General features: G+C 35.0%; 1 protein-coding gene across 1 annotated transcript in view; it reads right to left on the bottom strand.

Moving 5' to 3' along the window:
• Positions 1 to 2,786: 2,786 nt before the first annotated feature.
• Positions 2,787 to 15,419, bottom strand: part of NME8 (NME/NM23 family member 8) — a 41,947-nt gene continuing 29,314 nt past the window's right edge. The window contains exons 10-15 of the mRNA XM_006925399.1: positions 12,042 to 12,217; positions 7,689 to 7,833; positions 6,906 to 7,013; positions 4,099 to 4,250; positions 3,385 to 3,529; positions 2,787 to 3,024 (exon numbers count right to left, since the gene is read on the bottom strand). Coding sequence (XP_006925461.1) covers positions 2,787 to 3,024; positions 3,385 to 3,529; positions 4,099 to 4,250; positions 6,906 to 7,013; positions 7,689 to 7,833; positions 12,042 to 12,217 — 964 coding nt within the window. The remainder of the gene's footprint in view (positions 3,025 to 3,384; positions 3,530 to 4,098; positions 4,251 to 6,905; positions 7,014 to 7,688; positions 7,834 to 12,041; positions 12,218 to 15,419) is intronic.

Here is a 15,419-nt window from a genome sequence, read left to right as displayed (position 1 = left end):
ACTTCAGGTTTCTCAGCTCTTTTCTGAACATGTATCTTGTTCAACATGCATTGCCTTTTACATTCCCCAGTATGTGCCAGTGTTTCTGAATGCCCTAATTTCCCAAAGAAACTCTCCCCTCAGCTATTCCTCCCTGCTTTAGGTAATCCGTTGTATATCTCATCTATAATCTTTAGCCTCAGGAAGCTATGAGGGAGTTTTTCTCAACATGCAATGTTTTCAAGTAATGCCCATTACTTTTTCCTCCCTGAGTGCTGTCTGGGTAAAACAGAGATGAATGTCTCGTGTCATCCTTCAGGTAATGTCCAGACAGGGTAGAACAGAAAACAAACAAACAAACAATAATTTGTTAATAATATTTGTGTTATTCTCTCTGGAACTAGAGACTGAAGTTATATGGTGAGAACACAGGCTGCAGTCTTCAAAGCTGTCACCATGCTGGGAAGTGGTAGGGAATGGGCAAATTAAAATGTCACAAAGCTTTCATATCATTTTTAAGTTGGTTACTGTAAACCTTTGATTATTTTCCAGAGCTCTGACAAAATTTGTCTGATAATTTCTGCTTGTTTTTTCAATGTTCCTATGGAGGGATGGGAGCTTATAGCTGCCTACTCTATCATTTTGCTGAAGTCATTCCAATGGGGCCTTCTTGACTCTACTACACTGAGGGCCTGACTTACTTTCAACATGACTGAAACAGAACTCATAGTATTTCCTTCTAACATATTTCTCTTTTCTGTGCTTCCTATCTAGGAATGGTTAGATCATTTCTTCAGTTACTCAAGCCAGGAATCTTTATATTTTCCCATTTATTTGGTAGACTGGTAGTTAGTCATCAAGTTCTGTGGATGCAGTGTAGCCTTCTAAGAATTCTCTGATTATTCCACTTATCACCAATTCATCATTTCTACATTAGTTCAGGTTGCTATCATCTTCCACTTTGATTGTTTAAATTCCTCCTGTCCAGATGGCTTACATCTCATTTTCCTTCTCCATTTCCTATATACATCTGCTCAAAACACTCTGTGCTTACCCCTAAGAACCTTAGGACATATGTTAATATTTTATTTCTTGCTTTTAGAGTCCTAATCTCCTTTAAGATGAGAACTGTGTGTATTCAGCCCTGCAACAGTGTCCAGTATACAGCAAGATCTAATCACATATTCTTGAATATCTGAAACAGATTCACAATACTAACCCTCAGAATAATATGATATAGTACATAGTAGGCATAGTAACAGGAACCAGCAAAATGTTTTTATATATAAGCATACATGTACACACTCACGCACACACACACACACACACACACACACACACACACACAGTTTAGAAACTTTTAAAACTGAATTTTCTTTCTTGCTTCCTTACCTCTGATTTTGAAAATCCTACTGTTCATTCAATATATTTTAATCCTTACCTTCTCTAGCTCCTACTTATCAAATACACACCTGTCAATTCAGCACTAAATTATATACTAATTCAAAATCCTTGATATAATTCATAATGCTCCTTTCATCAAAAAAGAGAGGGATATGCAAATGTTGGGGTTAATATATACCATGTTGCTAATAGATGCTGTAAACAGAATGTAGCTCCACTTACCACCCCAGGCCCAGTTATTCGCCACTGACATGCTTAATAATGTACTGTCTTATAGTGATTATAATTAGATATAATTTCTGTGAGTTTTGTCTACCCATTAGATCTGCATTTCCCTGAAGGTAACAACCTTCATTTAACTAGTTTTCTATTAACCAAGAACTCAGAGTTCAAGCAGATATACAATACATATTTTCCCAACATAAATGTTTATGAATCGTAATTGAGTAAGACTTATGGGATGAGCTGTACTATGCCAGAATTTACTTTTATTTTTGCATCTAACGTTTTGATACAATTGTCTTATACCTGGATAAATCATAGCCTAAATGACAATATTAGGGCACAATATACTCTTCTCCCCCTGAAGAAACTGGATGGGTGTGGAGAGGTTTTTCCATTTCACATTGCTTTCTCATTATGCCCAGGAGACAAATTATCTATTTTTCTCATCTAGCTGGGGACAACAGTCCACATGTGAAGAGTCTCTATGGTCATATTCAAGTCAGCATCCAGAGCCATGCATATATGTACATTTGTGAACCTGCTCTTTGAAAATAAAGAAGGAAAGTTGGTGTGGTGGGAAAAGTCATCTATCTTACACTCTATCTCCCACATTGCCCGAGATAGAAAAATTTTCAAGTTTTAGATCAACAACTAAGTAGACTTAATCCACATACATATTACATGGCTACCTTTCCCCCAATAAGAATCTCTTTGCCAAGGAATAGAAATGATTGCCTTTTGCTCTGTAATTTCTAATATTCTATTATATTATCATATATCACTCATAGGTAGTCAGTAGGTTCCAAGTTTCTAAATACTTAGTGGATAGAGTTGAGGCTGATGAATGAGACCTTGGCATTTCAAAGTGGAGACATGGAGGATGGTCAAGAAGAGACTTCATGAGACTGTCATGGCAGATAGCATAAACAGTTTGAGACCAAGGTTTGCAAACCCAAGGGTATCTTGCTTGCCCCACTCTCTGCTAGGTCCCTGGCACATACAAGGCTTGGCTTTGAGGCTTCAGGGCTGCTATGGAAGAGCATAGTGTGTCTGGCAGGAAAAAAAGTTTAATTCAGGGATATGAATAAAGTTCTGGTCTTTCCAGAACAACTTTGTCCTAGACCCAGCCACTTTAACAACAAAAGAAAGAGAAATAATAATTAAATAGGTATGGTACTTTAGTTTTGCTCAGGATTCTCAGGAACAGCCTCTTCAAACATTTTATTAATGGTCTCCATTGCCTCATGGACAGTAGATGATCCATGAACAGCATTTCTCAAAACACTTTTTCCATATTTGGCCCGGATAGAGTCTGGGGACAATAGTTTTCCTTCATCTGGGTCTACAGGACCTATCAGTCGTCTCCAGTCTGCAATAGCATTCCACTTGGTCAGAACCATGACCAAAGATGGACCCCTGCAAATAACAAAGGTTTCAGAAAATTTGGGCTATTTACAACTGTACAGGAAGGAAGGAAGGAAGGAAGGAAAGAAGGAAGGAAGGAAGGAAGGAAGGAAGGAAGGAAGGAAGGAAGGTCTTTCCAGAACAACTTTGGAAGGAAGGAAGGAAAGAGGGATGGAAGAAGGGAGTGAGGGAGGAAGGAGAGAAAGCTAGAGAAGAAAGAAAGGAAATAAAAATGAACCCCAAATATTAACAGGGTGCCTTTTTATAAATGAGATTATATGAAATGTTTCGATTAATTTTTATCTTTTCCGAAGTTTCTATAATGAACATTTACTACTTCATAATGCAAAGAAATATATATCAGAAACTTACTCAGATAATATTTCTAATACATCTTTATAAAAGTCTTTTTTTTTTATTTTAAAATAAATTTTATCTGCTTGGTCTTCAGTTAGCAGCATTTCCTTCATCTGTGTTATCTCAAATCCAGCTTCTTTAATAAGGTCAAAGATCTCCTCTAGAGAAAACAAACAGTTGCTAATCATATAGATTGCCTTTACTTTTGCTCCTTATCCAAGTAGATTGAAATAAGTAAAGGGAGTAATAGTTTTACTTGCATAGTGTGGTTTAAAAACCAAAACTATGCTAAACTAAATTGAACTTAAAAAGCACCAGATTGACATTCAGAAGAACTTTAAGTGTTAATGTAGATGTTCAATATCTGTGATCCATCTTTCCAGAAAATACCCGAAACATCTAGTGGACTATAAAAGTGGGAGAGGAGGTGATCTCTTTTGCTAAAAGTGAAGACATGTTTTCATCTCCATACTACAGATGCCAAGGAACTTCTTGCTAGATGTTGATTGAAGAGGAGTGCCAATCTGAGCTCTTCTCCCTGAAGCAGCAAGGCACCATTGAGGAAATCAAAGTAAATTTTGTCATAATCTCATCAAAGTCTAAACTTTGAGGGCTACTTTCTGGAGATGAAGGTATTCACTGCATTATTCTTTCAACTTTTCTGTAGTTTGAAAATTTTCACTAATTTAGGGAAAATGTATATGCTGGCTTTTATTTTTAAATATTTACCTCTTTGTTCTTGTGTCACATGAGGTTTAATCAGTCCTAAAGTGTTTTGAGGAGGAAAGAAATACTGTATTTCCCTTTCAGCAGCTTCTAAGGAAACACTTCCATACAACTGGTTGATAGGTAAACTTTCCATTGCAAATTGTACACATAAACTTTGGGAAAGAAATCAAGTGAAAAACTGTTATAATGTAACATAATATAATATAACACAATACAATGTAACACTATTTATATAAATTATTCAAAAGTTAAAAAAGCAATAGCAACTCACTTCTGATCTAGGCATTGTGCAAAAGGAAGTAATTACAGAATGGCTTAGGGCATGCTACTTCCTTAGATGGAGGTAATAGCCATTAGGAAGATAGGGCATGAACATTTAAATAATTGGTAATGGATGTTGACAGATAACTGTGAATGAAGCAATGGATGTCCTGGTGCAGTGACAAAGCAGACTATAGAATCCTGACTGCACCACTTGCTAGCTATATGATATTTAGCAATTACTTAACTTCTCTGTGCTTTAGTTGTCTAGAATATAAATATGATAATAAAACCTGTTTTGGAAGGTGATTGTGAGGATGTAATTAGATGATGTATTTGAAATATATGGTGCATATTAAGCTCTCATAAATATTCTTTTCCCTTCTTTTACTACTAAATATCATTAAGCACTAGAGATAGCATTTGACTCTATACCAAAGATACCAAACTATAAACATTAAATCCAGGAGACACTATAGTAGAACCCTTCCAGTAAGCAAGAGCAGCAACAAAAGAGGAGCCTAAGGGATAGCCCACAGACAGTAAAGAGGCAGAAATGATGTTGATGGTCCTAGATAATCCATGCCAGGTTACACAATTTGTTCTGGTTCTGTTTCTACATGATATATGAATATATATTTCCTAAATCAATTGTTCCTTGCTAATTTTTTCATTTCTTTTTTTCTGTCTATCTATGTATATTTTAATAGAGGAAATTATTACTGCTCATTGCATTTTCTACCTTTTACACATAATCTTGAGCAGCCAAACCCCCAAATCCAGCCATGGTAAATAATGCCCCTTCATGTTAATAGAGTGACATCACTGGAAACTTGATTTTCTGTCTTGAGCTTCAGGAGCTTCTTGCCTCTCAGGTTTCAGTGACCTATTTATATTTCCTTTTTGCTTTATCCTACTTGACCTTCCTACTCGGGCCTTGGCTGTTCTCCCACCTCTGATTTGGAGATACCTGTAGCCTAAGATCCTTGGAAACTGTGATTGCCAGAGATGGGGATTTGTACAATGAATGATGAAAATAGCCTAAACCACCACTAGCACTTACTTTATTCATTGCAGAGAACTACATCTAGCCCCTTTGTTATGCTGTTAAACATGATTATTAGGAAAAGTGTGTGTGTGTGTGTGTGTGTGTGTATGTGTGTGTAAGGATAAAATAGAGGGGCTGCTATATTTATCTTTTGTGCAAGTGCCCATATTTCAGATTAAGCAATGCAGAGTGCAGAATTTAAACCAAAGTTCAGAAAAAGGACAGAGCTCCATTGAAAGAGTTATTTCTAAAACAATCTGAAGGACCTGAGTTGAGCCAAGGAAATTGGAAAAGTGGGGACCAATAAAAAATAAGGGTCAGGATTAGTTGTAAACTTGTAGCAACAGAGAGATCTTAAGGGCTCTGGATGGGAATCCTCATTACAATAGTGGGATGGAGAAGGGTAGCCACTCAGTGCCCTCACCTGGAGAAAATGTCTCTGTGCAGGTACACTACCTCTATTCTTGGAATCACAATTTCTAGAAGAGTGTGTCTACAGGTATCGGCCTTGTGTTGGTAGGAGTTCTTCTCTCTGATGCTATGCTTTGCATTCTATACTACATTTCATTAAGAGGTTCTATGGCACTCTGCTCACAAACCATTTATGGAGTGTCCACACCACATTATCCTTGACAGTTATTTTCTGACACAAGATCAAAGACATAAGAGAGTAGGGCTAAAAAAGAGAAATAATATATCCATTTGGAACAAGTCAGATTCAAGATATCCTGCCCAAAAGAAACCAATTAACTTTTATATGTGATGTTTCATAAGTACTGCTATTTATTGTGTAAACATATGTCAAGTTTACTTGTGCCTGATAGAGCATCTCTATTCTTGTTCACATGAAGGAAAGGCCTTTCTTCCCCTGAATTAAATCCTACCCTGCAATCGGCACAAAGAATTCGAATGAATTACAATTCAGTTAGTTTCCATTAACTATATCACGAGAATGATGCATGAGATTCTATCCCCATCCTCCAGATGATAACAAGCCTGACAGCTAAGATCAAAAGATATTTACAGAGTGCCCCTTATGTGCCAGGTAACATGCCATGTTTTGAATTGATTACAAAGTTTAATTGTTATCTAAGATTCATCAGTAAACTAACTTAGAAATGGTTCTCCTCAAATTATAGACAACATATTAAGTTATCATTGTCTTAAAATGCTTATGGCAAACTAAAGAATCTACAGCTGCCATTATACCCTTCTCAAAAGAATTTCTCCTAAATAATAAATGGGGTAGGTAGATGGAGTTTTTTTGCTGGGTATCCATCACTTACTTTCTAGCTCCAAACCAAGCAATCCACAACCTTCTTTTGCAAATCTTTGGCCATATTCAGGCTGGCACTGAGCAGTCCACTCCTGACCAAGGAGAACCATCTATCCTGAGAACTTCCCTTGGACTAGAGCTGTATTTCCTGTGCCTCATATCCAAAAAGAAATTATAATGGCTCCCAAGAAAACAGTTTGGGACCCATGATATGAATCTGACCTCTCTGGAAGACATTCTTTTGCTTCTTCAACAGTGTTTGGGCCAATTAACTTTTTCCAGTGTTGTAAACCATTGTCTCTTAATAAAACAAGGGCTAAAGATGTACCACTGTTAGAAAAGAAAAAAAAAAACCAAAGTTAATAGAAGTATGGCTCAGTAGCTAATTATACATAGGTAATACAAGTGTATATGTTAAATAGACTACAAAAAGTCAAAATAATCCTTTTATCAAGAGTCTGAAATTAAGATTCTTAAGAACATATTTATAAAAATACGGAAGCAGCGATTTGAAGTAAAAAAGAAGGGCCTTAATTCTGATAGAGTGGTTCCTATATTGTTCCCATGATCCTGCAGATTTATATTACCTTGCTGGATTTCTTCCCAAGTTGCTATTTTACTTACTCTTCTAGAAATCTGATAGATTTCTAGCATTTCATTCCTCTTTTAGAACTAGTAATCCTTAGGATTATCAAAGCCTTTGAGAGTCAGTCAATCCTCTGCTTGGACTTGTTGCACACTCTGATGTCTGCCACTCAACTGAACTGGACTCTAGTAACTTCACCTGAACCTTTCCATTTTTCTAATAATATTCCAAGAGTACTAGAGAAGACCGATATTTGAGCAGAGAGTCGACATAGGAGGAAGACTGGAAAAGAAGCAGACTCAGCACATGTTTACAGAATTGAGAGAACTGGCAACTTGACAGAAATAAAAGTTAAGAGAAGATTTAAATGATTCAAAAGTAAGTCAAACTGTGCTTTCTACACCTAAATTCTACCTTACCTGGTCATGTTTTCTATAAGATTTTCAAAATAATCTTCATTTTTATATTCCTTGCACAGTGTTTGTGCTTCTTCTTCTGATAATACTATTTGTCTTTGCATCAGTATTTTAAAGCCTTCATCTTGAATAATATTCAAAACATCCTCTAAATAAAAGTCACATGAGTTTTAAACTGCTAGATTATTGCTTATACACATAATATAGAATATATTTATCATAAGGGCATATAATGCATTTTATTCTAATATGAAATTTTTAAATTTGCAAAACAAATAGCCCATTAGATTTTAATTTAAGGGGAGCAATACTCATATCAGATTATGGTTCTATTTCCAATTTTTCATGACATGGGAATCATACAGATATATGTACACACACACTCATGGAAGTATCTCATTAGCAAACATTTTCTATACTATATGCTTTGTCTCTAAGACTGGAATCAATGCAAGGCTAACCTCTCTCACTATTTCTATTCAATATCATACTAGAAAACCTAGGTAGTGAAATAACACAAGAAAAGGAAAGATAGGATATACAGATTGGGAAGGAAGGAATAAAATGGTCTTTGTTCACAGATGAAATGATTGTCTATATAGAAAATCCCCTCAAAACAACAAAACTCCTGGAACTAATAAGAGACTATTATAGCAAGTTTGCAGGTTACAATTAATATGCAGAAGTCAATAACTTTCCTATATACCAACAATGAATATTGGAATTTGAAATTTAAAATAATATCATTTACATTAGCATACAGAAAATGAAATTCATGAATAGAAATCTCACAAAATATGTACAAAACCTAAATGAGGAATACTGCAAAACTCTGATGAAAGGAATCAAAGATCTAAATAAATGGGGGCATATTCATTGTTCATAAATAGTAAGACTCAAAATTGTTAAGATGTCAATTCTTCCTAACTTGATTTCTAGGTTCTACACAATCCCAATCAAAAGCCCAGCAAGTTATTTTGTGGATGTGGATATTGACAACTCATTCTAAAGTTTATATGGAAAGGCAAAACCCCAGAATAGCCAACTCAATACTAAAAGAGAAAAACAATGTTGGAGGACTGAAACTACCTACTTTAAAACTTATTATAAAATTATAGTAATCAAGACAGTGTGGGATAGGCAAAAAAATAGACACATAGAACAATGGAACAGAATAGAGAACCCAGAAATAGACCCACATGAATGCAGTCACCTGATCTGTGACAAATAAGCAAAGGTAGTACTGTGGAGCAATGATAGACTTTTCTACAAATGGTGCCCGAAAAACTGAATATGCACATGAAAAAAATAATCTAGACACAGACTTTATATTTTTCACAAAAACTAACTCAAATGGATTATAGATCTAATTGTAAAATACCTAACTATAAATTTTCTAGAAGATAAAGGAGGAGAAAATCTAGGTGACCTTGGATTTGGCAATAATTTTTTAGTATAAACATTAAAAGAACCAAAAGAAAAAAAAACCCGATAAGTTGGACTATATTAAAGATAAAAACTTTTTTGGAAAGGACACTGTTTAAAAACCACAGAGCCAAAAATCTGGAAAAATATTTGAAAATCACATTTATATAAAGGACTTGTGTTCACAATATACGAAGAACTCTTATAACACAACAATAAGTAAAAATGGGCAAAAAAATCTGAAGAGACACTTCACCAAAGAAGATATAGAGATGGAGGTTAGTGTATAAAAAGATACTCAGCATCATATATCATTAATAAATTGTAAATTAGGATAACATGAGATATCATTACATACTTATTAGAATAGTATTAGAATAGGGGAAAAAAATCTGAATAACCACCTGTTGGCAAGGATGTAGAGAAACAGGAACTCTCATTAATTGCTGTTTGTAATGGAAAATGGTACAGCCACTTTGGAAGGCATTTTGACAGTTTCTTACAAAGCTAAACATAGTTTAATCATAGATCATATGATATAGTATGAATGCTCTTAGGTATTTACACAACTGAGTTGAAAACTTTTGTTTACACATGCAAAAAAATGCACATGAATGCCTATGGTAGCTTTATTCATAATAGCCCTAAACTGAGAACAACAAAGATGTCCTTCATTAGGTAACTGGAAAAACTTTGATACATCCATACAATAGAATATTATTCAGCAATAAAATAAATGAGCCATCAAGCCACAGAAAGACACTGAGGAACCTGAAATGCATACTGTTAAGTAAAAGAAATCAGTCGGAAAAGGTTATATACTGTATGATTCCAACTGTATAACATTTTGAAAAAGGCAAAACTATAGAGACAGAAAAAAGATCAGTGGTTGCCTGGATTTAGGAGGGAGAAAGAGGGGAATAAAAAGATGAAGCACAAGAGATTTTTAGGGCAGTGATTCTATTCTGTATGAAACTATAAAGGAGGTACATGACATTATACATTTATCAAAAACCATAAAATGTACAAAACAAAGAGTAAACCTTAATGTAAACTAAATTGTAAAAACATATCACAATAACATACGATGTTAATTGGAGAAACTGTTAGGCAAGCATATGGGAACTCTGTACTATCCCTCTTAATATTTTTATAAATCTATAATTGTTCTAAATTATGAAGTCTATTCACTTAAAATATGTACATATTAAAAAAAAGATTTTAAAAGGTAAATAAAACATTACAAAGAAGAAAACTCTAAGCCCAGATAGTTTTACCAGTAAATTACACTAAACACTTAAGAAAAATATAAAACCAATTAATCCTATCTCTTACAGAAAATAAGAGGAATGACTAATTCTCATCTCATTTTATAAGGCCCTCATTATGCTGACATCAAAACCAGATAAAGACATTACAAGAAAAGAAAACAAATAACCCTATTGAATATAACCACAAAAGTCCTCAACAAAATATTAAAAAATCAAATCCAGAAATATGTAAAAAGGACAATATACAATTATCAAGTGTGGTATATCTAGAGAATGCAAGGCTGATACAACATTCATAAATCAAAGTAATTGTCATAGTATCAAATTCAGGAAAATAAAAAAAACAATCATATCAGTAGAAACAGAAAAAAATATTTGAGAAAATACAACATCCACTTGTGATAAAGAAAGAGAAGAAAGAAAGAAAGAGAGAGAGAGAGAGAGAGAGAGAGAGAGAGAGAGAGAGAGAGAGAGAAAGAAAGAAAGAAAGAAAGAAAGAAAGAAAGAAAGAAAGAAAGAAAGAAAGAAAGAAAGAAAGAAAGAAAGAAAGAAAAAGAAATCTCCTCAAACTAAGAATAGGTGGAAGTTTTCTTAATTTGATAAAGTATAGATAGAACTAACATTATATTTAATGTTAAAGGACTGAATGCTTTCTCTATAAAGTCAGGAACAAGGCAAATGTGTCTACTTTCACCTCTTCTATTCAACATCATATAGAAAGTTCTAGCTAGTCAGCCCAATGAGGTAAGCAAAAAAAATAAAAGGCATACAGATTAGAAAGGAAGAGGTAAAACAGTCTTGATTTGCAGATGATATTGTCTACATTAATGATTCTCAGCCAGATATTTTGTGACCCAGGGGTGCCTTTGACAGTGTCTGGAGACATTTTTGGTTGTCACAACTGAGAATAGAGGAATGCTATTGGCATGTAGTGAGTAGAGGCCAAGGGTGTTATAAACATTTTACAATGCATATGACAGAGTCTTCCTCGACAAAAATCTATCTAGCCCCAACTTGAAGTAGGTCTGAGGTTAAGAAATCCTAGTCTACATAAAAATTCTCAAGGAGACTACATCAAAACTTCTAGAACTAGGTGAGTTCAGCAAGTCAGAGAATACAAGATCAATATACAAATAACATTATATTTTCATACACTAGGTTTGAGAAAGAATTAATAGTGTGAATTTATGGTTTATGTTCTTACTCTGCAATGTTCACTCTGCTTTGTGAATATGGGATGAGGTTAAAAATAACTTTGTAAGTGCCAAGCACTTTGTTTCTCATTTTAATCTTCTGAATTTTACACAAAAAGAAATAGAGTTGGTAAAGTATTTTTTCAAATCACACTATTAATAAGGTGTTGATTCAAGTTTTGAATCAAAGCATTTCAGACATGAAAGCATATAGTCTTTATTATGTAATAATTCCTGCCGTGTTAAAATCTACTCTAACAAATTCATAGCTTAGACAATACTTTGAAAACTCTTCAACTACAGAAATGTTTTATTCTTTATTATTGAGAAATTAGTAAATTAATATTTTACTTTAGATATTTTTTCTTCAAAGTTAAATTTTAAAACAATATTTTAATATAATTATACTACAGTTTATTTGAATCCCATGTATGAAATAGTTAAACGATTTATACTTTATTTCTTACCTTTCTTTTTTTTAAAGAGATCTGGTCGAAGTAATGCCATTATTCTTTCTAATTTTATGCTTGTTATACTTTTAAAATCAGGGAAGAAGGTATCAATAAACTTATTAACATTAGCTATATTCTCTTCAATATCACAAAACTGAGATAGATGTTGTCTTTCTATATAGTCTTGTAAACTGTTGAAATCCAAAATATAATTTAAGATATTATAAAGTGAAGTTTAATAACCCCATGCCAGAAAATTAAAACTGGTAATATATTCACAAATAATTTAGGGTATAGTAAAACAAATACAAATTTAATTTCACATAAAGATAAATCATATCTCAAAATCTGAATCTGCATTGCCTGGTGAACTCTGCTCGCTTCACCTTAGTGACTCCCTGGTACCCTGCCCCATGCAACCTGAGCACCGCCTGAAGGTCTTTTGCAGTGGGAAGCCAGGGTAGGCCTATGCTGTAGTCTTTCCTGGACAACTCTTAGGGGTCCATGGGCCCCAGGTAAGAGTCAGATGGCTTCAGTGTGCTCTGTGTCTTTTGCTAAGTGGCCCCAGGCTCAGCACTGGTACAAAATTTGAATCTGCATTAACCTGGTGAATACCATTAACCCCACCCTGGTGATTCTGTGAGACCTTGCCTCATCCAACTTGCATCTGAGGCTCTTTAGCAGGTGAGCCTTAGGGAGAGCAAGGAGGCAAGATCAAGTCTTAAGGTGCCCTGGGCCTTTTGCTAAGATATGCCAGGCAGTACTAGTGGCAATAGGTCACAGTTTTCAGTGTGGTCTCTCCCATGTGCCTCCAGGTCCAGCAAAGGCAGCAATCAAATGCAGACTGCTTTGTAGCTCCTACCAGGAATCCCCAGGCAGGTCACAGGCAGCGGTTGATCTAGGCCTGCAAAGGAGTGCTTCCCAAAAGCCCGAGAAATGACATACTTGGTAGCCAGCTTCTGACCACAACAGAGCACCACCTGATTAACCCCGCAAGTGGCACACCCAGCGGGTGGTCTCAGTAGGCACCAGTGCCCATTAGGACGAATCTCACTCCATGGGATCAGCGACGAACAACAGCCCATATCCTATGGTTATAGCCAATATGCACAACCAGTCAGCCTAAGGGTCAATTCCACCCACTGATGTGTCAACAGCAATCAAGGCTCAACTACACCAGAAAGACACACACAGCCCACACAAGGGACAATCTTAGAGCAACTGGCTCAAGTGACCATAGATACTGTGCCATTTGGCCCCTAGGGGCACCTACAACATAAGTGACACCTATTACTCTGCCAAGACTGTGAGACATAGCAGGTCAACCTAATACACAGAAACAAACACAAGGAGACAGTCAAAAAGGAAAGGAAAGACAAAGAAACATGTTCCAAATGAAAGAACAGGACAAAACTTAAAAAAAATAAAAATAAAATAAAATAAATAAAATGATGGCAGGCAATCTACCAGAGACAGAGTTCAAAACTCTGGTTATAAGAATGATCAAGGAACTTAATGAGAACTTCAACAAAGAGACAGTAAGCATAAAAAAGGACATAAAAATGATTTTTTAAATGTCAGAAATAAAAATACAATAACCAAAATGAAGAATATACTAGAGAGAATCAAGAACACATTAGATGAAGCAGAGGATCAAATCAGCCACTTGGAAGACAAAGTAGCAGAAAACACCCAATTGGAAGAGTAAAAAGAAAAAAGAATCAAAGAAATGAGGATAGTTTTAATGGACCTCTGGGACAACATCAAGCATAACAGCATTTACATCATAGGAATGTCATAAGGAGAAGACAGAGAGGAAGGGACTGATTTGAAGAAAAAAATGACAGAAAACTTTTCTAATCTAATGAAAGAAATAAATAGACATTCAAGTCCAGGAAGCACATAAGAGAGTCTCAAACACGATGAATCCAAACAGGTGCTCACCAAGACATGTCATAATTAAAATGTCAAAGATTACAGACATCTACAAGAATAAACTCAAAATGGATTAAAGACTTAAATGTAAGACCTGAAACCATAAAAACTCTAGAAGAAAACATAGGCAGTAGACTCTCTGACACTGCTCTTAGTAATATTTTTTCCTGACATATCTCCTCCAGCAACAGAAACAAACAAACAAAAAAGTTTTTGCACAGCAAAGAAAATCATACCCAAAATGAAAAGACAGCCTACTAAATGGGAAAAGATATTTACCAATGATACAACTAATAAGGGGTTAATATCCAAAATAAAGAACTCATACAACTCAACACCAAGAAAACAAATAATTCAATTTAAAAATGAGCACATGACCTGAATAGACATTCCTCCAAAGAGGACATACAGATGAAAAGATGCTCAATGTCACTTCATGATTAATCAGAGAAATGCAAATTAAAACTACAATGGGATGTCATTTCACACTTGTTGGAACAGCCATCATCGATAAATCAAAAAATAACAAGTGTTGGTGAGGATATAGAGTAAAAAGAATACTCCTGTACCATTGTGGGATTGCAAATTGATACAGCCACTATGAAAAACAGTTTGGAGTTTCCTCAAAAAATTAAAAAATAGAAATAGCTTAAGGCTCAGCAACTCATTTTCCTGGTTATTTATTCAAATAAAATCAAAACACTAATTCAAAAAGATATATGCATTCCTATGTTCACTGCAGTGCTAGTCAGGATATAGAAGCAACCTAAGTGCCCATCAATAGATGAATGGATAAAGAAGAAGTGGTCCACATATACAATGGAATATAAAGAAAGAAATCTTACCATTTGGGACAACATGGATGGACTTAGAGGGTATTATGCTAAGTGAAATAAATCAGAGAGATTAAGAAAAATATCATATGATTTCACTTACATTTGGAATTCAAATAACAAAAAATACTAAAAAACAAAACAGAAACAGACTCATAGATACAGAGAACAAACTGGCAAATGCTAGATATGAGGAGGTTTGGGGGGCTGGGTGAAAAGGTGAAAGGATTAAGTACAAATTGGTAGTTACGAAATAGTCACAGGGATATGAAGTACAACATAGGGAATATAGTCAATAATATTGTTATGACTATGTATGGTGACAGGTGGGTACTAGACTAATTGAGAGGATCACTTTGTAAATTATATAAATGTCTAACCACTATACTGTACACCTGTTGTTCTGGAGGCAGCTGTGAAAACTGATACCCAGACAAACATGCTCCCCATCACTCCATGCTGCCTGCTTCTGGCCACTGCTTTGGATAAACATGGGCCAAAGGCAAAAGGAATCTCTAAGTTTAGAAAAAAAATGCTACAGACTTTGCCAAAACAAAGTTAACACATCTCACTTCACCTCCACCCTGACAGTTGCCTAAATTGTTCATCTTGTTATATGGGTATT

This window comes from Pteropus alecto, unplaced genomic scaffold, assembly GCF_000325575.1.
Source record: "Pteropus alecto unplaced genomic scaffold, ASM32557v1 scaffold109, whole genome shotgun sequence".
Taxonomy (NCBI): domain Eukaryota; kingdom Metazoa; phylum Chordata; class Mammalia; order Chiroptera; family Pteropodidae; genus Pteropus; species Pteropus alecto.
Note: the sequence above shows the minus strand (reverse complement) of the source record. Positions and strands in the feature narration are given on the sequence as shown.